Source organism: Lutra lutra, chromosome 1, assembly GCF_902655055.1.
Source record: "Lutra lutra chromosome 1, mLutLut1.2, whole genome shotgun sequence".
NCBI classification, from domain to species: Eukaryota; Metazoa; Chordata; class Mammalia; order Carnivora; family Mustelidae; genus Lutra; species Lutra lutra.
In genome coordinates, this window is record NC_062278.1 from 393141 (window position 1) to 415328 (window position 22188).

The 22188-nt window shown below is 47.4% G+C and overlaps 1 protein-coding gene across 3 annotated transcripts in view; it reads left to right on the plus strand.

The window, feature by feature from the left end:
• Window positions 1–421: 421 nt before the first annotated feature.
• MCM3AP (minichromosome maintenance complex component 3 associated protein) overlaps window positions 422–22188 on the plus strand; it is a 48267-nt gene continuing 26500 nt past the window's right edge. For 2 of the 3 annotated variants that reach the window (XM_047717657.1, XM_047717667.1), the window contains exons 1-13: window positions 422–1846; window positions 2408–2631; window positions 5136–5214; window positions 5449–5593; window positions 7127–7317; window positions 10282–10421; window positions 12396–12593; window positions 12917–13185; window positions 14395–14557; window positions 16607–16767; window positions 17635–17876; window positions 18179–18408; window positions 19542–19642. In XM_047717657.1, coding sequence (XP_047573613.1) covers window positions 631–1846; window positions 2408–2631; window positions 5136–5214; window positions 5449–5593; window positions 7127–7317; window positions 10282–10421; window positions 12396–12593; window positions 12917–13185; window positions 14395–14557; window positions 16607–16767; window positions 17635–17876; window positions 18179–18408; window positions 19542–19642 — 3359 coding nt within the window. In that variant the 5' untranslated portion in view covers window positions 422–630. The remainder of the gene's footprint in view (window positions 1847–2407; window positions 2632–5135; window positions 5215–5448; window positions 5594–7126; window positions 7318–10281; window positions 10422–12395; window positions 12594–12916; window positions 13186–14394; window positions 14558–16606; window positions 16768–17634; window positions 17877–18178; window positions 18409–19541; window positions 19643–22188) is intronic. The other variant, XM_047717678.1, reaches the window with a different exon arrangement.

A 22188-nucleotide genomic window follows, 5' to 3' on the forward strand; every position in this document is an offset into this window, starting at 1 on the left:
GTTTCTGGTTTTGGGGAGAAAATCGGGAGGAGACGCTGCGGGGCGCCTGGCGGGCTCCGCCGGCGGAGCCGGGACTCGGGATCTCGGGCCGAATTCGAGTCCCCGGCGGGTGTAGCCATTACTGGACGCGGCGAACTTTGCGAGCAGGAAACGGGGGAAACTGCAACACTGACGCGCCCCACGGTGCTACATTGTAGCTCTCGGGCCGCGGGGGCGGGAGGACCCGCTCGGACTGCGCGGCCGCGCTCGCCTTCTCGGCGCGGTTTGGGGTTCTCGCGCCACTCACCCACTCAGTAAAATAATTTCAACTTTTTTCTCAGTCTAAAGGAGGACGCGTTAAGCCTCCCGTAACAAAGTAATCGGTTCTTCACCCGCTGCTCCAGGCGCGCCCCGCCCCCCAGGCTCCCCGCTGGCTCTCAGGAAAGAATACTTAGCCCTTTGGTTTGCCTGATTTTGAATTATCCTTACAGTGTGATTGCAGATTCTGCTCAGTCTTCCAGCGGGACCTGATGATGTGGATTTTTGTCTTGCAGCGCACTGTGAGGATGAGGGAGGGCTCCGTCCCCGAGCGGGCTGTTTAAGAAGAGAACTGTTCGTGCGCACACGGTGTTCACTGCCTTGCCTGGGAAGATGAACCCAGCTAATCCTTTTAGCGGGCAGCAGCCTGGGGTTTTCCCAGCATCTACCAGTAGTTCCATAGGCACGTTTCAGGCTAAGCCACCCTTCCGATTCGGTCAGCCTTCTTTTGGACAGAATAATACGCTATCTGGGAAAACCTCAGGATTTTCACAGGTATCCAGCTTTCCGACGTCTTCTGGAGTAAGTCATTCTTCTTCAACACAAACGTTAGGGTTCTCCCAAACCTCAAACGTTGGACTTTTTTCTGGACTTGAACAAACTCCAGCTTTTGTAGCTGCCTCTGGGTCTTCAAGTTCATGTGTGTCTGCAAACCCAGGATTTAGTTTTAAGTCATCCAATTTTGGGGCTTTTCCGGGTACGTCTACATTTGGACCAGAAAGTGGGGAAATAGCAAGCTCTGGTTTTGGGAAAACAGAGTTTAGCTTTAAACCTCTGGAAAATTCCGTGTTTAGACCAATATTTGGGGCTGAATCTGAGCCAGAGAAAACTCAGAGCTCAATTACTTCTGGATTTTTTACATTTTCTCACCCAATTAGTAGCGGTCCTGGGGGGCTGGCTCCATTTTCTTTTCCTCAGGTGACAAGCAGCTCAGCTGCCACTTCAAACTTTACCTTTTCAAAACCAGTCAATAGTAATAATTCATCATCTGCCTTTACCTCTGCTTTGTCAAACCAAAATGTAGAGGAAGAGAAGAGGGCCTCTAAGTCACTATTTGGAAGTTCTAATAGTAGCTTCACTAACTTCCCCGTATCGTCAGGACCTCTGGGTGATCCATTCCCAGTTAGCAAAACAGGTGTAAGACAAGGATGTGAAGAACGTGTTTCCCAGATGGAGCCACTTCCCAGCCTCATGAAAGGACTGAAAAGGAAAGAGGACCAGGATCGGTCCCCAAGGAGACATGGGCATGATGCAGCAGAAGACTTGGATGCTCTGTCGAGGGGAGATCACCCTCCAGATAAGCGACCTGTCCGCCTGAATCGACCCCGGGGAGGCACCTTGTTTGGTCGAACGATACAAGATGTCTTCAAAAGCAATAAAGAAGTAAGTCGTCTGAGCAATAAGGAATCTAAAAAGGATATTGGCTGTGCCGAATCTGGGGAGAACGACCACGCGGCCATTCCAGGAGGAGGTCAGTCTGTCTTGGCACCTTCCCGGCTCCCAGGTGTGAATAAAGAGGAAGAAACTGAAAGTAGAGATAAAAAAGAAGGTGAGATCTAAATACATGTGCCGTCCAGTAAATGTTGCTGGCAGGTTTTTGGTATATTTCCCTGGGTGTTTGATGGGTCTGGTGAATTTTCTGTAAACCCTAGGAATTCTAACACCAAGAGCATGTTTTACGTGAACATTTCCTTTGCTCTTACATAGGTGCTGCCTCTTGTGTGAAGTGTTATATCTCAGGGGCACCTGGCTGGCTCAGTCGGAAGAGCATGTGGCTCTTGGTCTCGGGGTCATGAATGGGAGCCCCACACTGGATGTGGAGATTACTTAGCAATACAGAAATCAATAGATAGACTTTGAAATGTTATGTCTGATACATTTTTTGAAAAGATTGACTTATTTTCCGGAGCACACAAGTAGACAGAGGGCAGAGAGGGAGAGAATCTCAAGCGGGCTGTGACTCCCTGCTGAGCTCCATGCTTGATACGGGGCTCCATCTCGCCACCCTGAGATCATGACCGGACCTGAAATCGAGAGTCAGCTGCTTAACTGACTGAGCCACCTAGGCGCCCCGTCTGATCCGTCTTGGTGCCTGTTCTTTGATCCCTAGATTCTCTAAGAGGAACGCCCGGACGTCAAAGTAAAAGAAGCGAGAGCACAGACAGTCTTGGGGGCTTGTCTCCCACTGAAATCACAGCAATCCAGTGTAAGAACATCCCCGACTCTCTCAATGACAGGACCATTCTGGAGAAACACTTTGGTAAAATTGCTAAAGTGCAGCGTATCTTTACCAGGCGCAGCAAAAAGCTTGCAGTGGTGTATTTTTTTGATCATGTGAGTATTTCCAAGAAATTTAATGTGAGTGGAAAAAATTTTGAACTTTTTCACTTTAAAACCAATTTTTTAATATACCAGTTGTTTGCTAGAATTTGGGCAAGTACTCGAATATCTTATTTTTAACCTGGAGAGGCTGGTGTAGCACAGTTTATTTCATAACTTGGAGTTACTCGTGGAAAGCTTGCAGTCCCCACTGAATGAGTGTTCTAGAAATACTGGGAGAGTGATTCCATGAGTCCAGTTCCCTGAGATGAATGGGAGTATCTCTGTAACCACACAGCACTTTTTTTGAAATTGAGTTTCCTGTTTATTTGGCACAGTACATGATCACTGAACATTCCAACAGCCCAGAAACAGCGGACTCCCCTTGTCGTCCCATTCTCCAGAGACAACTGCTGTTGCTCGTTTGGGTTTACAACTTGACTACGAATCTGTGCATAAGCACACGTGCGCAATGTGTTGGTGTGGTGTGTTCATACAGGACTGTTCACATTATGTGGCTTTATATCTTTATGGTTTTTTCTGAATTTTCTTGGGAGAGATAAATTTTTATAGAATTTATAAAGTAGAAAGCATGTCTTTATACTTTTTAAAAATGATAATGTAGGAGGAAAAAAACCGAATCTATGGGAGGGGGCACAAAACTCTATTTTCTAAGATACCAATTAAGAATGTTTTGGTTAATATCTTGGCAAGTCTGTAGTCATGTTGGTTTTGCACGAATGGGATCACACTGCATATGCTGTCTGGTAACCTTTCCAGGCCTGAAATCAGTAAATAGCTTGCATTAGAATAGGATTGTTACGTGCTACGTGGCCTTCTGTCGTGGTTACCTACTTGGCCAGTTTTCTCTTTGTGGACATTTTATGTATGTGTTTCTGATTGGCTTATATCCTTTGTTTAAATTCCTGAGAGTAGAAGTTCTGTGCCAAAATACATGCACAGCTTTGGGGCTTTTGATGTTTATTCTTTTCTGTTGATTTTTTTTTCAATGGTGGCATTAATTGTCTTCACAATGTTGTACAGCCATCACCACTGTCCCTTTCCAGAACTTTTTCATCATCCCAAACAGAAACTGTAACCACTAAGCAATAACTCCCCATTTTCTCCTTCCCTAAGCCTTTGATGACCTCTAATCTGTTTTCTGTCTCTATCAGTTTGCCTGTTCTAGAAATTACTTTTAAGTGGGATTGTATAATATTTGTCCTGCTTGTTTTGGTTAGTGTCATGTTTTCAAAGTTTGTCCATGAGGTTGTATTTCATTCCTTTTATGGTTGAATAATAGTACATTGTATAGAATAATATTCCAATATATTACATTTTGTTTGTTAATCTGTCGATGGACCAAGGTTGTTTCTACTTTTTGGCTATTTTGAATAATGCTGCCATGAAGACAGTGTGCAAATATCTCAAGACCCTTCTTTTAATTTACTGGGTATGTACTTAGGAGTGGAATTGCTGGGTCATAGTGTTGTTTTTTTAAGTTATTTGACTATTGAATTGTACTTGCGCTTCTAGCTGAACCCTAAAAAATATTAATGTAATAAATATGTAAATTGTCATTGTAAGCAGTTCACTGATAAGTATAATGCCGAGGTCCCCTGATTACCCTCATCTCTCCTGTTACCCAGGAGCAAACACCATTACCTAGTATGATGTATTTTTCTAGATGTTTTTGTTGGTATGTCTGTAGGTATGCTAATAAGTAGTTGCTTTTGTGATAAATTGTATCCCATGTGTATCTTTCTCTTCCTTTTTTTTTTTTTTAATATTTATTTATTTGACAGAGAGAGAGAGCACAGGTAGGCAGAGAAGCAGGCATAGAGAGAGGAGGAAGCAGGCTCCCTGCTGAGCAGAGAGTCCGATGTGGGGCTCGATCCCAGGACCCTGAGACCATGACCTGAGCCGAAGGCAGAGGCTTAACCCACTGGCCACCCAGGCGCCCTCTCTTCCTTTTGTCTTCAGGTGTAACTTGACGATCTTTCTGTTACTGTATGTGTAATCAGGTGACAAGAGTCATCTCACCAAATGCAAAAAAGGCCAAGCTATGGGTTCTATTCCAGTAAAGTCATTATTTTCAAAAGGGAGAAGAGCAAATCCACGCTTGTGAGATGAGGAAGGGAGGCGAGGACTGTGGCTGCTGTGTCTGGAAGTAGACTGCGTGGTCAGAACACGTAGGGTCAGAGGCTTCGTTCTATGGTGCAGAATTCTGCTACTGCCTTTGTGTGTGTGTTTTTTTTTTTTTTAAGATTTTATTCATTTATTTGACAGAGATCACAAGTAGGCAGAGAGGCAGGCAGAGAGAGAGGAGGAAGCAGGCTCCCCGCTGAGCAGAGAGCCCGATGGGGGACTCGATCCCAGGACTCTGAGATCATGACCTGAGCCAAAGGCAGAGGCTTTAACCCACTGAGCCACCCAGGCGCCCCTGCCTTTGTAGTTTTAATCTCATTTCCTTTGGTGGCCTGATGTCCTCATACACTGTGTTGTGGACTGTTTTCCAGGTGTCTGCAGCCCTGGCTAGGAAGAAGGGGAAAGGCTTGCATAAAGACATGTCTATCTTCTGGCATAAGAGGAAAATAAGTGAGTTTTCAGTTCTTCTTGGTATAGTCTCCGGTTCTCTGTCCCACACCCTCTGAGCTTCTGCTGGTGCCAGGGTGGGCCGGCAGGCGGTACATCCTGGGTCTCTGAGTGTTTCTGTGGGCTCCCTTGGAACCCCTTGTGATAATTAAGAGAGTATTACTTTTTCAAACTGAGTAAAAAAGTCCAGTGTCAAGTGATTTGTGGTTCATGAACTCTGTGCTTTTGTGTCCTCAGGTCCCAACAAGAAGCCCTTTTCCATAAAGGAGAAGAAGCCAGGTGACAGCGAAGCTGGCCAGGGCCCCGAGGACACAGCCTTTCAGCACTCTTCTCTTGGCAAGCCTGGGGCGAGGGCTGCAGCTGGCACCCTCCTGAACAAGAGGTGCGTCTGGTCCTTCCTGTGGGTTCTTCAGCTTCTGTGTGCTTGGCAGTGGTCATGCCGGAGTATGGCAGGGAAGTGGGTGCCACGCTGACACCTGAGCAGGGGGAATGGGGCCCTAGGACAGGGAGAGGAGGGCGTGGTGGGAGGGCAAGGGGAAGACGGCTGGGCAGAGCCCCTGGGCTCCTCACTTGTCTTGCTCAGTCCCATGCCCCATGCACTTCTACCAGCACCTGATGTGTGTCGTGTAGAAGGAGCAGCTTTCCCCTGAGGCGGCTAATCAAGTTTCCCAGTAGCTCCTTGTAGCAGTTTCCAGTATGACTTTCTGTAGATTCTGCTTAGTACGGTGAGGCAGTCTCCCTTGGCCGCGTGATGGCTGGGGAGCCAGGGCTCCGGCTCTCAGGTGGGAGTGGGCACGTGCTGTGTGCTTCACGTGGCCTCCCTGTCTGAGTGGAACTCTGTTCCCAAAGGGCCCCCCTTCCCGCGTGACCCCACCTCCTCTCACCTCGTGCTTCTGTTTGACCCTTCATGCACTTTGGTCAGTATACTGTTTCCTCACTGTTCGTTTCCCAGCCAGCAGTGTAGCTGCTGATTTGTTTGTGCTTTTTCCTTTCCCGCCAGTCAGTCCTGTCTTCTTCAACATCAGAGTTCCGCGAGTATTGAAAACCAACCAGAAAGTGGGGAAGCTCAGAGACGTTGCCCATTTCTGTTTAGTGTATTCCTCTACCGGAGTGAAGTGACGTGTGAAAACATGTAGGCTTGTGACTTCCTCCTGGCGTTAAAGTATTTTTTTTTTTTTTTTTTTAATCCCAAGCAGAATTTCATTTTTTGGAGAGAGAAATCTACAGATATTCATTTCAGCTGTTTAAGTGCTCGCATCTCATTTTTAAAAAGTATGAAGTACTTTTTCTTTAAGATTTTATTTATTTTTGGGGCGCCTGGGTGGCTCAGTGGGTTAAGCCGCTGCCTTCGGCTCGGGTCATGATCCCAGGTCCTGGGTTCGAGCCCCACATCGGACTTTCTGCTCAGCAGGGAGCCTGCTTCCTCCTCTCTCTCTTCCTGCCTCTCTGCCTACTTGTGATTTCTCTCTGTCAAATAAATAAATAAAATCCTTAAAAAAAAAAAAAGATTTTATTTATTTTTGCGTGCGCATGAGGGAGAGAGAGAGAGAGTGTGGGCAAGTGTGCGTGAGCAGGGGAAAGGGGCAGAAGGAGAAGCAGACTCTCCGCTGAGCAGGGAGCCTGATGCAGGGCTTGATCCCAGGACCCTGGGATTGTGACCTGAGCCGAAGGCAGATGCCTAACCAACTGAGCCACCCAGGCACCCAAAGAGTATGAAATATTTTAAAATCCATACATGACAAGAGTAACACCCGTGTGCTCATCACTGGCATGGTCAAGGCATGTCTCATGTCCATGCTTGCAGTTTGTCAGTTTTGGAGGAGCAGAAAGTCTTGAATGATGGAAGTATTCCGAAGGAGAAGTGGTAGAAACACCTGATGGCTACAAGGCCCTTGATATGTTACTTTCTTTGTAGCTCTCCAGTGAAGAAGGCAAGTCTTCTGAAGACCCATCAGTTTGAGGGGGACCCTTTTGACTCGGGCTCCGAGGGCTCTGAGGGTCTTGGGCCATGTGTGTCATCACTTAGCACCCTGATAGGCACCGTGGCTGAGACTTCTGAGGAGAAGTACCGCCTGCTTGACCAGAGGGACAGAATCATGCGGCAAGGTATGGTCTGCACATCTCAGCAGTGGTCCAGAGACCTGGCTAAGGTCATGATAACGTCATTGTAGGACCTGGGAGGAGGGAGCACCCCCTGCCCATGGGGCCCCGCTGTTATTGAGTCCCTAGGTCCTCCAGCGCAATGCATAGAGTCTTTGCTGTGTACTGCTTTCCCAAGGGGGTGGTCAGAAAGCACATATTAAACAAAAATCCAAATGTTTGGTTTGACAGAAATCCGCACAAATGAAACTTAAGAAATGTCAACCAAGGGGAAAAATCTGTAACTCATATCACAAAGGCCTGATTTCCCTGATACAGAAAGGATTGTGAAAGTCATTGTGAAAAAGACCAGCCCAATAGAGAAACGAGTAGGGGGTCGGAAGAGTTACAGAAAAGGAAGTGCATCTGACCTTGACCAGCACAAGGCTTGGGGCGTCAGCGCCCTTGCAGTCGAAAAGCCACATAGTAACTGTTGACTCTCCAAAAACTTAAGTGCTGACGGCCTCCTGGTGACTTACTCGTAACAGTCCGTCCGCACATATTTTGTGTGTTGATATCTCATATCCTATAGTAAACTAAGCTAGAGAAAAGAAAATGTTATTAAAATGATAAGGAAGAGAAAATATACTTAAGGTACCATGAAAAATCTGTGTATGAGTGGACCTGTGTAGTTCTGACCTGTGCTGTTCCAGGGTCAACTGTGTCATGAATTGGTTTTTAAACATACAGAAAGGTGCTCACCCCACCACACAGAGTAATGCCAGTTACACCCACAGAGGGGGCCTCTCCCCTGTCGCACCATGCTGATGCGTCCTTGAGCTGGCGGCGGATGGCTGCGCCCCACGGAAGAGGGCAGGTCGGCAGTACCTTTCAGCCTTAGGAAAGCCTGTGCCTTTGACTCAGCGTCCCATGTGCAGAAGCTGTCCCGCAGGCAGTCCCACACGTGTGTGTGGGGGGGAGGGGGTGTGGGCACACATGTTTCACACACAAGGTTGTTTGGGATGACAAAGATTGGGAATTGACAGGGCGCCTGGGTGGCTCAGTGGGTTAAGCCACTGCCTTCGGCTCAGGTCATGGTCCCAGGGTCCTGGGATCGAGCCCCGCATCCGGTTCTCTGCTCAGCAGGGAGCCTGCTTCCTCCTCTCTCTCTCTCTGCCTGCCTCTCTGCCTACTTGTGATCTCTGTCTGTCAGATAAATAAATAAAATCTTTTAAAAAAAAAAAAAAAGATTGGGAATTGACTATCCACATAGCGAGATTCTAAACAGCCTGAAAGAAGACTGGGGTCTTGTAGATATGTATTAGATATGTAGATATATTATGAAGTAGAAAATCATAGTGTGGAAATATGTAGTATGCTACATTTGTGTATACATGGGGGGGGGCGTGTTCATGTCCATGCGCACGTGAGTGTCCCTGCCTGTGGGTACATGAAATATGGAGGATGAAACGGTCTGTTCACCTTGATCAGAGAGGGAACAAGGTGCAGGGTGGGGGGGTTCTATTTTAACATTTTTATACCTTTGGAATATATCTCATGTGCGTATATTACCTATTCAAAAAAGAAGTATTTGGTTAATTTTTAAAAAATAGGTGCAATGACCACACATGAAAGGAGAAAGTATTTGTGCTTTTCTTTGCAAAGTTTTTTACTTTTTTACATTTTTAAAAAAAGATTTTTTTTTTTTTTTAAGATTTTTATTTATTTATTTGACAGAGAGATCACAAGCAGGCAGAGAGGCAGGCAGAGAGAGAGAGGAGGAAGCAGGCTCCCTGCTGAGCAGAGAGCCCGATGCGGGGCTCGATCCCAGGACTCTGAGATCATGACCTGAGCCGAAGGCAGCGGCTCAACCCACTGAGCCACCCAGGCACCCCTTAAAAAAAGATTTTATTGGGGCGCCTGGGTGGCTCAGTGGGTTAAGCCGCTGCCTTCGGCTCAGGTCATGATCCCAGGTCCTGGGTTCGAGCCCCACATCGGGCTTTCTGCTCAGCAGGGAGCCTGCTTCCTCCTCTCTCTCTGCCTGCCTCTCTGCTTACGTGTGATTTCTCTCTGTCAAATAAATAAATAAAATCTTTAAAAAAAAAAAAAGATTTTATTTATTTATTTAATTGAGAGAGAGCAAGCGAGAGAGAGAAATGGAGAAGGGGGAGCAGCAGAGGGAGAGGGAGAAGCAGACTCCCCACTGAGCAGGGACCTGGACATGGGGCTTGATCCTGGGATCATGACCTGACCTGAAGGCAGACGTTTAACTGACTAAGGCATCTAGGAACCCCCGCAAAGTTTTTCTTAAATTAAATTTTAGCTGTAGGATTTTACTCTTTCTGGAAGCTGTGAGTAAGTGGACTCATTACAGTGCTTCCATAACATGATAGTGAAAGCTGTTCGTCGCGTCACTGACCTGGTGATTTTTATATTCCAGATAAAATTAGTGCGTATTGAAATTTTTCAAGATAAAAATGTGTGTATTTTAAGCTTACTGTTGTTATAGTTCATCTCACTTAAAAGATACTTTTGGAACTGTTTAACCCTGTAGGCAGTAAGACTAGTTTACTCAGGACCCAGGCTCTTGTAGGTGTTCTCGTAGGTGATTCCCTCCACAGCACCAGCAGGCTGGAGTGGAAGCGACGAGAGAGAGCCAGTGTGTTTGGGATGTTTACAGTCGGCAAACTGATCTTTTTAACAAACATACCGCAGCATGACTGTTGATTGTTCAGACCGCTACGGAGCCATGGACAGTGATGTCTGCTGCCCCCCGGCCCCACCCGTGTCATGTAGTGCAGGCCTATGGCTGTGGTGAGGCGACGAGGCCTCCGGGTGCCCTGGTGCCTGACGTGATAGGTCATGCTTCCCTCTCTCTAGGCCTAGTGCTTTTCTTTGTCATTTGCATGTGGCGTTTGCCTTTCGTTCTGTTTTTCCTTTTATCATCATAGTAACTGTGTGGTTCGTTCTTCCTTTTTCCTTGTCCTTTAGCGCGGGTGAAAAGAACGGACCTGGATAAAGCGAGGACTTTCGTTGGCACGTGCCCAGACATGTGTCCTGAAAAGGAGCGGTACATGCGGGAGACCCGGAGCCAGCTGAGCGTGTTTGAAGTGGTCCCAGGGACTGACCAGGTGAAGCCCTGTGTCCCCCTGGGATTCCTCTCTAGGCCCCTGTCCATATTTAATCTTCAGGGTGGAGGTGGGATATATCGGGGGGGGGACTTATTCTTTTATAGTTTCGGTACACATTGGTACTTGATTTGGGCATTTACCTTTTTAGAGGGTGGCAGGGATTTAGAGAGTGGCTGCTATGGACTTTCACATTAAAGGGCTGTGAGGCGTGCGCAGGCACTTACAGAGACTGACTGGACCCCAGGGTACTCAAGGCTTAGCTGTACATATAGATTTGTGTCACAGATTAAAAGTTTCTTTTCATTTCTTTTTCCTTTTCACAGTTTTCTTCCTGTTTGTGTTTTGCATAGTTGAGATTATGGTCTAGATGCAATTCTGTATGAATCCTTTTCACATAAGTTTTATTACCTTTTCTTTTCTGAAAAACTCTATTAGCACCTTTAAAATGACAGCATATTATTGATTATGTAGCTCTGTCAAAACTTCCCATTTTGCAATCACTAGATATTTAAATTTTATTAATAATTCTGTTGGGCAGGGCGCCTGGGTGGCTCAGTGGGTTAAGCCGCTGCCTTTGGCTCAGGTCATGATCTCAGGGTCCTGGGATCGAGGCCCGCATCGGGCTCTCTGCTCAGCAGGGAGCCTGCTTCCCTCTCTCTCTCTCTGCCTGCCTCTCTGCCTGCTTGTGATCTCTCTCTGTCAAATAAATAAATAAAATCTTAAAAAAAAATTCTGTTGGGCATGTTGTATGTAATGAGTCTAAGGTATGTACATTATTTTCTTCTGATAGGTCCTAAGAATTAAGTTACTACGTTAGAGGGTGTGACCTTTCTTCAGGTTCCTGAACACGTGTGTGCCAATGCATGATCCCAAATTGTTCCCCAGGAAATCTGCATCATTTTATTTTATTTTATTTTTTTTATTTGATAGATCACGAGTAGGCAGAGAGGCAGGCTCCCCCCTGAGCAGAGAGCCTGATGCGGGACTTGATCCCACGACCCTGAGATCATGACCTGAGCCGAAGGCAGAGGATTTAACCACTGAGCCACCCAGGCGCCCCTCTGCATCATTTTAGATCCTTTTTTCTCTTTGTTAATTTTGCTTGCGGCCTTCTCTCTTGGTTGGTGGGGTTTGTTTTTTTTTTTAAAGATCTTATTTTTAACTAATGTCTACGTGTACCCAGCATGTGGCTTGAACTTACAACCCTGACATCGAGCGTCACATGCTCCGTGGACTGAGCCAGCTGGGCGCCCCGTGACTGGTGGTTTTAAGCTGCCCAATGTGGGGACCCCAGCTGGGCATGATATCCCAGCAGAGGCTCCTGCCCTAGGAGACGGTGATGCTGGCTTGCAGTGGATGCCCAGGGCTCAGTCCTGTAGATGTCTGGGCTTCTGTCCTTGGCCACATGTCTTCAGGCTCCTTTTCAGGTGGGACAGCTCCAGGCCTGTGCGCACAGCTCTCCTGACCCTGTGAGGCCCCTGCTGCTGTTTCCATTTCTTTTCTAGTATGTGTAGAGTTAAGTTTGGTGTCTGAGTGTGGCTGGAGTCTGTTACAGTGCTTCAGGGTTCTTTACCCGTCACACCTCTGCCCTTGGAGCCGTGCAGGTGTATCTCTACTTACATTCCTTGTTTCTTTTTAAAATGTTTAAGTCATCTCTGCATCCAGTGTGGGGCTTGAGCTCACAGTCCCGAGATCAAGAGTTTCACACTCCACTGACTGAGCCCGCCAGGCACCCCCACTGACATGACTTCTTCTTCTGTGCTCCATGTTGTATTCGCCAGAGACCAGTCCTCATTTGTTTTTGAATTTTGATCATTAGTTTCAAACAGAAATTTTACATTTTAAAATTATATTCTGTGTTATTGATGTTGTATGAGTACGTGGGGGATTTTCCTCCTCATTTTAAGGCACAGCTGTGGGGAGGCCGGCCCAGCACCTGACACCGTGCTGTTTGCCCCAACTGTGTGTCCCCAGGTGGACCACGCGGCAGCTGTGAAGGAGTACAGCCGCTCCTCCGCTGATCAGGAAGAACCGCTTCCGCATGAGCTGCGGCCCTCAGCAGTGCTCAGCAGGACCATGGACTACTTGGTGACTCAGATCATGGACCAGAAGGAGGGCAGCCTGCGGGACTGGTATGACTTCGTGTGGAACCGCACCCGGGGCATACGGAAGGTATCAGCCACTTCTGGTCAGAAAATTAGAAAATGCATGTGAATTCCAAAGTTGAAGCAAGATTTCTTTCCATTTTACTCATTTACTCAGTTATATTTCATCTGTGTAAAAAAAAATGCTGTTATTTAAAATCCTTACAAAGTCCTGTTAAAATGTGACTCATGGGCTTTGTTTGAAATTGACATGTGAGAAATCCAGGTAATCGTGATTCTTCTAATAGTTTGTTCCCAGTGCATGGAAATAACATGCGTGAAATCCGTGTATATGAGACGCATGTATGGAAGGTGTGTGTGTGTGTAATACTCCCTCTTGCTTGTGGCCAGGACATCACACAGCAGCACTTGTGTGACCCTGTGACGGTGTCTCTGATTGAGAAGTGCACCCGGTTCCATATCCACTGTGCTCACTTCATGTGTGAGGAGCCCATGTCCTCCTTTGATGCCAAGATCAACAATGAGAACATGACCAAGTGCCTTCAGAGTCTGAAGGAGATGTACCAGGACCTGAGAAACAAGGGCGTGTTCTGTGCCAGTGAAGCTGAGTTCCAGGGGTACAATGTTCTGCTCAATCTCAACAAGGGGGACATCCTAAGGTAAATTTTCAAATTTAGAAGCTCGTCTAAGCTGTGCGAAAAGGCAGGGTTTTTTTTTTTTTTAAAGACTTTATTTATTTAAGATTTATTTCATTTATATGAGAGAGAGTGTGTACATGAGCAGGGGGGAGGGCAGGGGAGAGTGAGAAGCAGACTCCCTGCTGAGCGGGGGGCCAGATGCGGGGCTCTCTCCCAGGACCCTGAGATCACGACCTGAGCCAAAGGCAATTGCTTAACCTACTGAGCCACTCAGGTGCCCCTCCATTTTTTAAAAAGATGTTTTTCTTTAGAGAAAGCGTGCAAGCAGGGGAGGGGCGGGGGGAGAAAGAATCTCCAGCAGACCCCCACTGAGCGGGGCCCACGCGTGGTTCAGTCTCATGGCCCTGTGATCACGACCAGAGCTGAAACCAAGTCAGGTGCTGAGTCTACGGAGCCACACAGGCGCCCCAGCAGCCATCCCTCTTGGTGATTCAGTCAGCTCTGCTCATTTACAAAGCAAAACAAAGTTAAATTTTGTTTTTTAGATGTCATCCCCATCAGAAACAGCTGGCAGTCATTTGGCATAAAAGTAATTCTTTGATAATCAGTTCTTAAATTGATTATTGCTTGCATTTGTTTATTTACCATCTTTTTATTTATTTTATTTTTTTTAAGATTTATTTATTTATTTATTTATTTGACAGAGATCACAAGGAGGCAGAGAGGCAGGCAGAGAGAGAGAGGGAAGCAGGCTCCCTGCCGAGCAGAGAGCCCGATGCGGGGCTCGATCCCAGGACCCTGAGATCACGACCCGAGCTGAAGGCAGCGGCCCAACCCACTGAGCCACCCAGGCGCCCTGTTTATTTACCATCTTTTTAGAGAGCACTGCTGTTCCCAGTCCAGCTCAAGTGTGGCAGCCTCGAAGTCAGCGAGCTGAGTCAAATGGCATACGTCATCCTGAGTCCCTCTTTCTCAGTGTGGTTAAACTTTAGGTTTTTTTAAAATCACATCTATTTTCATGGACATTTTGTCTAATTAAAAATAAAATTGAGGGTGCCTGACTGGCTCAGTCAGTTAAGCATCCAACTCTTGATCTCAGCTTAGGTCTTGATCTCAGGGTCATGAGTTCAAGGCCCCTGTTGGGCTCCATGCTGGGCCTGGAGCCTACTTAAAAAAGATGGAAAAGGAAAAAAAAAAAATTCTAATCCCCTTGTCTCCTTTAATTAACAGAGAAGTACAACAGTTCCATCCTGCTGTTAGAAATTCCTCCGAAGTGAAATTTGCTGTTCAGGCCTTTGCTGCATTGAACAGTAATAATTTTGTGAGATTTTTCAAACTGGTCCGGTCGGCTTCTTATCTGAATGCTTGTCTTTTACACTGTTACTTTAATCAGGTGAGTAATGTAGCTATACTTGAAGAATTGGAAGAAATCAGATTGTTACTTTTGGTATTTGCTATTTTCGCAGTCCCAAGTTCACTCTCGTGTAAGCACTGCAGCAGCTCCCCGAGGGGGCTGCCCGCATTACCTTGTGTCACGGGCTGGCACCATGGACCACTGATGGAAGAGGCCGTGTGATGGAAAATACTGTTCCTAGGTTCAGATCGGAGAAATATCTTTAGAATGATAGGACTTGAGTTTCAACGCTATCATTTTCTTGGAAACAAACCAAAAATAAAATTTTGCACGTATAAGGTCCCTGATTTAAAAATTCTTCAGTGTTATTAATCTAAATTTTGGGAGTGAACCTGATGGTGCTGAATCCATTTCAATAAATACCTGAAGGGCCTGCTCCTTGTTGAGTGCTGTGCTGTGCCCTGGGTTACAAACCTCAGTACCGTGCAAACCAGGTCGAACCTGGTGCTTTGAGTCTGAATGCCTGGTCTCAGAATTCCGCCAGTCAGGTCTTCAGCCCTAGTCCCCTGACAGCGCATGCACTGTGCTGCCCCCAGCTGCAAGGGGTCCGCTGGGTGGGGAGGCGGCGGCCGGGGTGGAGGGGGAGGTGAGTCTTAGGACCTGGCCAGCTGGTTAGTGACTTCGGGTTGTTTTTCTTCTTTGGTCACACATGAGATCCTTTGGTAAACAGTGACTGAGCCCATGGTCATAGCCCAGGCAGAGGGTCTTCAAGTTTGTTCATTGTCCTGTCTAAGAATTGCCAACAGCAATGAGATTGTGGAACAAATGAAAAGATTTTTAACAGTGTGCCATTTGGGGAACTCTGTACATTCAGTAAATAAAACTGATAGTTAATATTTTCAGAATGATTATGTAATATTCTTAGAATGTTAGCCATTTGTGCCTGTTTTAATAATTTGAAACAAAAAGGACACCTAAATGCTTTAGAGAAACGAAGTGTTTGACATGGGCCCAAAGGCTCCCTTGCTCAGCTCCACCTGCTGTGATGCTTCCTGTCCCTCCAACCTCAGCACAGTCCTGCCTCAGGGCCTTTGCATGTGCTGTTGTCGCTGCTGTTCTTTATCCTCACAGAACCATATGGTGCTCACCTTCTTCAGGCCTTGGCTTGCCTGCCACCTCGGCAGAGCCCCACCACCCCCTGCCTGCCTGCCCTCCTCTGCCTTCCTCTCTTGCACTGTCACCATTAAATGTACTGTGTATTTCACAGGTTTTTGATCGTTGTTGGTCTCTCCCTAACACATCAGGTCTGGGGGCAGAGATTTTGCTTTGTTCGTTGTTGTGTGCTCCACGTTAACAATGCCGGGTGAGAAGTAAATACTCGATAAATCCTGTTAGAATTAACACTGCAGGAGGATGCAAGGGGTCACCCGGAGTCCTGGCACCCACATGCAGTTTTTGTTAACATTTTCCTGTCTTCTTTTTTTAAAGCACTTGTTAGGAATTTCATGCTGTTTCTGCATTTTTCCGTGGCTCCCTTTCATCTCTGATGATTTTTAATATCATAGAGCTTTGTGTTGAATGGATGGTATACAGTAGACCTTCCACATGTCCTGCTGATGGATGATTTGTCTTCTAGGGTTTCTTTCTTTGTTTTGCTTGTTTTTGAAGATTTTGCTTACTTGTCAGAGAGAGAGCATGCATGTGCCGCACAAGTAGTGGAGGGGCAGGCAGAGGGAGAAGCAGACGTCCCACTGAGCAGGGAGCCTGATGCAGGCCTCAGTCCCAGGACCCTGGGATCGTGTCCTGAGCTGAAGGCAGACACTTAATCGACTGAGCCTCCCAGCGCCCAGGATTTCCTTCATGGCCGAACCGGTCCTGAGTGTGAGACTGACTGCTTCACACTTTCACTGGCATTTCTGGAGCATCTTCTGCTGAGCAAATGCCCTGATGATTGCTGAGCGCGGGCCTCTTAGTACTGGATTGCTTTCCAGTGGGACTGAGCCGCAGCAGGACCCTGTCCCCCATGGTGGCATTTCGTGGTCATGGAGACTGGCTCCTTAACGCTGCAGTGATGGCTTCTCTCTTCAGATCCGAAAAGATGCTCTCCGAGCGCTCAACATTGCGTACACTGTGAGCACGCAGCGCTCCACTGTCTTTCCCCTGGACGGCGTGGTGCGCATGCTGCTGTTCAGAGACTGTGAAGAGGCCACAGACTTCCTGAACTTCTATGGTCTCACTGTCTCTGATGGGTAAGAGCAGAGGGTGGCTGTGGAACCTCTCTCTCTGTCTCTCTTTTTTCTCTTTTAATTCTGATAAAGGGCTGGGAAGTGCCATCTACATGCCAGGCCCCAGAGAGGGCCTGTTCCCCATGCTGCCTCCCTGGGGTGCAGGTGAACACAGCGAGGCTCAGAATGGTTGGGGAGCAACCCCAGATCAGACACTGCTCGTTAGTGGATTGCATTCAGACCCGTTTCTTTGCATTTCCAAAATCAGTGCTTTTCACTAGTTACTGAAGAAACTAAAGGTAAAGGTTAGGGTCTTCCTTATTCTTTCTTTCGAACATGGCTTTTGCAGGCCAGGGACTACCACTGCCCACCTATGGTGGCCCAGACAGGCACTGGTGGGTCAGGCCAGGAGCTTCTCTGTTGCTTCGAGTCCGTGTTTTGAGAATCTGATGAAACTCCGGGACCCTCTCCCAGTAAACGGAACCATAACGTGCACCATGGGTTGTTCCAAATTGCTGTTTCTCTGACTCTTCCCTCCTCTTAACTCATTGCCAGCCCCTTCCTGTCTGCTTCCTGCAGGCCAGGCCTCACAGACACATGTGGCTTTGGAATAAGACAGGAGCATGCAGGTGTGTGTTGTTGCACGTATGGCTTTGTACAAGTAGGCCAGGAGGCTCCCATGTCACAAGGAAATGTCCGGGCTGGCAGCTGTGGGTACTATGGGCTGGGACACCAGATCGCCCTTTACTGCCTCCCTCTTCATTTACACACGGTAGTGGGGTGACCCAGTGCTGGGGACGGGGCTCCCAGCATTGCTGCTGGGAGCTGAGAAGGTGAAGGCAGGCTTCTCACCTACGTAACGCTTCTCTGGGTTCTCTGTGGTCTGGGTAGCTGTGTCGAGCTGAACCGGTCCTCGTTCCTGGAACCAGAGGGGTTGTCCAAGGCCAGGAAGTCGGTGTTTATTACCAGGAAGCTGACTGTGTCGGTCGGGGAGATCGTGAATGGAGGGCCGCTGTCCCCCGTCCCTCGTCATACCCCTGTGTGCAGCTTTAACTCCCAGAACAAGTACATTGGGGAGAGCCTGGCTGCAGAGCTGCCTGTGGGCACCCAGAGACCCAGCTTGGACACAGTAGGTGAGAAGCTGCAGTCGCGTGCGGGAACTAGCCTCGCCTCTCCAGGAAGCCTCTCTGGGGGTAGGAGCGTCTGGCTGATGTTGTGGGTTGGGGCGGGGTTGCTGGGTATTTGATCTGGGCTCAGATATTCCTCCCCCCTCAAGAGGGGCCTGAAGGGCTCCCTGATGGCGCGGTGCTTGCTTCCCGCGGGTGAAGCACGCTTTGTCCCCTCTGATGTCGCTTGGGAGGGTGGCTAGCCCTGAGGGTCACTGTGGGTGCCTGGGGGTTGTCTTAAGTGTCCTCACTTGCCTGTTCCCTTCCAGGTGTGGCGAAAGGAGAGGCATGTGGGGCGGAGGCAGAGGTACTGCCAACCACTCTCCTCCAGCAGCCCCTTCCCAGTGCCATGCCCACACCAGCTTCTCTGCCTCACGTCCCGGCACCGGCCCCGAGCATAGCGCCTGGCCTCTTCCAGCCCCCTGGGCAGCCCCCCATGCAGCCCCCTGCGCAGCCCGAGTTGCTTCCTCCGAGGCCTGCACCTTCGTACTCTGATGCGGTAAGGAATCTTCCAGATTAGGGCTCCGAGGGTTGTGCAGGTGTCCCCAGTAGTGTCTGATGTCCAGTCTGACCGTTGTCTGTAGATCGAACCCACAGAGGTGCTTGCGCTGTGGCTCTCAAGTGTTCTGAGTGCCAGCCGGGGTGGCTTGAGCCCTCGTCCTTCTGACAGGGTGCCTGGGGCCCCGAGCTTTGGGATGCCCTGACCAGGCCCCTAGCTTGTTGCCTGTGTCTGCTTGAACGGGCTGTAGCTCAGACTCTGGAGGAGGTGGAGGGTTCTTATGGACATAACGTGAGGGCTGAGGGAAGTCCTGCCTTGCACTGACGGCTCTGCAGACACGTGGGTCTCTGTGGGCACCCTCAGCCCTGTGGAGTGGGCTGTGTTGCGTGGTCTCCCATGAGGGGTCTAGGGAGAGGCCCTGGCTGCAGTCCCTTAGCTGCAGGTGGCAGGGCTGGGGCGGAGCCCCCAGGCCAGTGCAGAGCCCCCGTCTGTGTTGCTGTCATCAGAGCAGTACTCTGTCGCTTCCTGTCCCAGTGCCATCTGGCACCGCTGACGTGTCTGCTCTGGGTGATGTTCTGCACTGCTCATTGGGAGAGCCGATGGACCTGTGACAGGGGACATGGGAGGCCCCAGGCGGCACTGTGTGCCCACTGATGGGGTTGAACAGGGCCTGTCTACACATAGGTTGTGGGATCGGGCTTGCCACCCTGCTGCTTGGGCGGGGGTTGGGGCGTGAAGGAAGCCTGAGGCGATTGTGAAGAACAGCTAGAGAAGCCGACCGTGTTTGATGTGGTGTGGGGGGCAGCGTGGGGCGGCGTCGAGCAGGCAGCAGGCTTGCGCTGTCCTCTTCCAGAAGGTTTCTCTCTGTTCAGTAGCGGGAAACCTTTCCGGACGCAGTGTGGCCGATTCCCACATGAGGACTGTCAGCTGCCCTCAGACAGTGTCCACTAATGCGGTTGTGAAGGGATGTTTTTGTCCTGGGGTGGGGGGATGCTCCCTGAGACCATCTTGGGTTCTGCGAAGGTTTCCAGTACCGTTAGACTGTAGGGCTAGATTGTTCGGTTTTAAGCTCAGTCCAGATCAAGGCAGTGTTTCTCGCTGGCAGCGCGCTGACTCGTCTGTCTTCTCCTTAGGACCTGGCTCAAGTGGTGGATGAGCTCATCCAGGAGGTTCTTCAGAGGGACTGTGAGGAGGTTGGTGCCGCTGGGGCGGCCTTCGCGACCACAGCTCTGGGGTGAGTGCGGGGCCCCACCGGCTCTGAAGCTGTCGGCCTGCTGGGGGCATTCCCTGTCCCCTGTGTTTCTCCTTAGAGAGCTGCTGTCAGCCTTGGACAGGAGGTCACAGCTGCTCATTTGTACAGGCTTAACTCTTGGTCCTGTCCTCTAGGCAGGTATGATTGTTTGTGTGTGCTTTTTGAGCAATGTTAGGGTTATTAAAGTTGTTAAGTTATGCATTTTATGGTATAATGAAATTTCTTTGGAGATTTCAAACTACAGTTATAAATTTTGTATATCTGATTCTATCTAATATTGTAAAGATGTAATCTTAATAAATTTAATAATCAGAATTTTTCTAAGACTTAACTTACTAATTGATTTAGTAAATCAGAGTGTTTTAAGGATTTCAAACATGTTTTAAAAACCCTATTACACATGAAATCACACAGTGATTAAGAACATAATTGCATTTGTATGAATGTAGGTGACTCAGAAAGGCTACTGTTAATTGATAGGTCTGATGGATTTTCTTATACTGGAGTCAGCAGGGAACCCGATGTGAGGCTTGATCCTAGGACCCTGGGATCATGACCTGAGCCCAAGGCAGACGCTTAACCGACTCAGCCACCAGGCGCCCTTAAGTTTTTTTATAGTAGTCATCAGAATGAGTGCCGAGTGGTATCTTGTAGTTTTGGTTTGCGTTTCCCTAATGACTAATGATGTTAAGCCTTTTTTCTTGTGCTTATTTGCCTTTTGTGTATCTTCTTTGGAGAAATCTATATTCAAGTCCTTTGCCCATCTTTGAATTGGTTTTTGTTGTTGAGTTTGTAGGAGTTTGTCTGTTTCTGGGTATTAATCCTTTTCTGTTTGGGAATGTCTTTTTGGTTTGGTTTGTCTTTTCACTCTCTTGATAGTGTCCTTAGACGCACAGAAGTCTTAAATCTTACGTAGTCCGTTTTAGCTAACTGTTCTTTTGTTGCCTGTACTTTCGGCTTTATATTTAAGAAACTGGCAAGTCCAAAGTTATGAATATTTTCCTGTGTTTTCTTCTAAGAAAATGATAGTTTTAACTCCTAAGTTTAGGTCTTTGATCCATGTTTGTTTCGTTTTCATGTGTACGATAAAGATTTAACACCATTCTTTTTATATATTCTTTGTGCTTTGAAATTACCATCTTTTCCTCTTTGAATGGTCTTGGCACCCTTGTTGGAAATCAACTGGTCATATACATGAGGGTTTCCTTCTGGATTCTCTCTGTTCTACTCTGTTGGTCCATATGTCTGTTTTAATGCCAGTACCACATCATTTTGATTGCCATAGTTTAGTAAGTGTTGACGTCACAAGGCATGAGTCCTTCAACTTTGTTTCTCCTTTTCAAGATCGTTCTACTATTTGATGTCCCTTAAAATTCCATATGAATTTTATGATGAGTTTTTCTTTTTTTTTTTTTTTTTTTTCCTGAGAGTGAGCGAGCTGGGGTGGGGGGTGTAGAGGGAGGGAGGGAGAGAATCTTAAGCAGGCTTCATGTCTAGCGCAGAGACTAACCTGGAGCTGGATCTCATGACCATGAGATCATGATGTTACCTGAGCTGGAGTCAAGAGTTGGACGCTTCACTGACTAAGCCAGCCAGATGCCCCTGGGATGAATTTTTCTATTTCTGCAAAATGCTTCTGGGATTTTGATAGTGATTGCATTGAATCTGTAGATTGCTTTGGATAGTACTGACATCTTAACATTAAGTCTTCCAGACTAGGGGTGCCTGGCTGGCTCAGTTGGTAGAGCATGTGACTCTTGATCTTGGGGTTGTGAATTTGAGCCCCATGTTACTTAAAAAGTCTTCTAGTCTATCTGCATGGGTTGTCTTTCTGTTTGTTTAGGTCATCCTTAACTTCTCTCAGCAATATTTTCTGCTTTTCACTGTATAGGTCTTTCATCTCCTTGGCTAAGTTTATTACTAATTGCTTTATTCTTTTCAGTGCTATTTTAAATCCAGTTGTTTGCTTAATTTCATTTTTAGAATGTTCATTGCTAGTATATAGAAATATTAATTTTTTTCAAAGATTTTTATTTATTGATTCGAGAGAGAGAGACAGTGGTGGGGAGGGGCAGAGGGAGAAACAGACTCCCCACTGAGCAGGTAGCCTGAAATGGGGCTCCATCCCAGGACCCCGAGATGATGGTCTGAGCCAAAGGCAGGTGTCCACAACCAACTGAGCTACCTAGGAACCCCTGATTTTTTTTTGATCCTTATATTTCAATCTTGTTAAACTTGTTCCAATAGGTTTTGAGCAGAATTCTTAGGATTTTCTATATACCAGATCATGTCCTCAATGAATAGATAATAATTTTTTTCTTCCCTTATAGTTTGGATGTTTTTTATTTTTCTAACTTCCAATGTAGTATTGAATAGAAGCAGCATATGGGTCATCCATGTCTTTTTGCTGGCTTTAGAGGATAAGCTCTCAGTCTTTCACATCTGAGTATGATGTTAGCTGTGGTTTTTTCATATATAGGCTATATCATGTTTAGAAAATTCCTTTCTATCTCTAGTTTTTTTAGTGC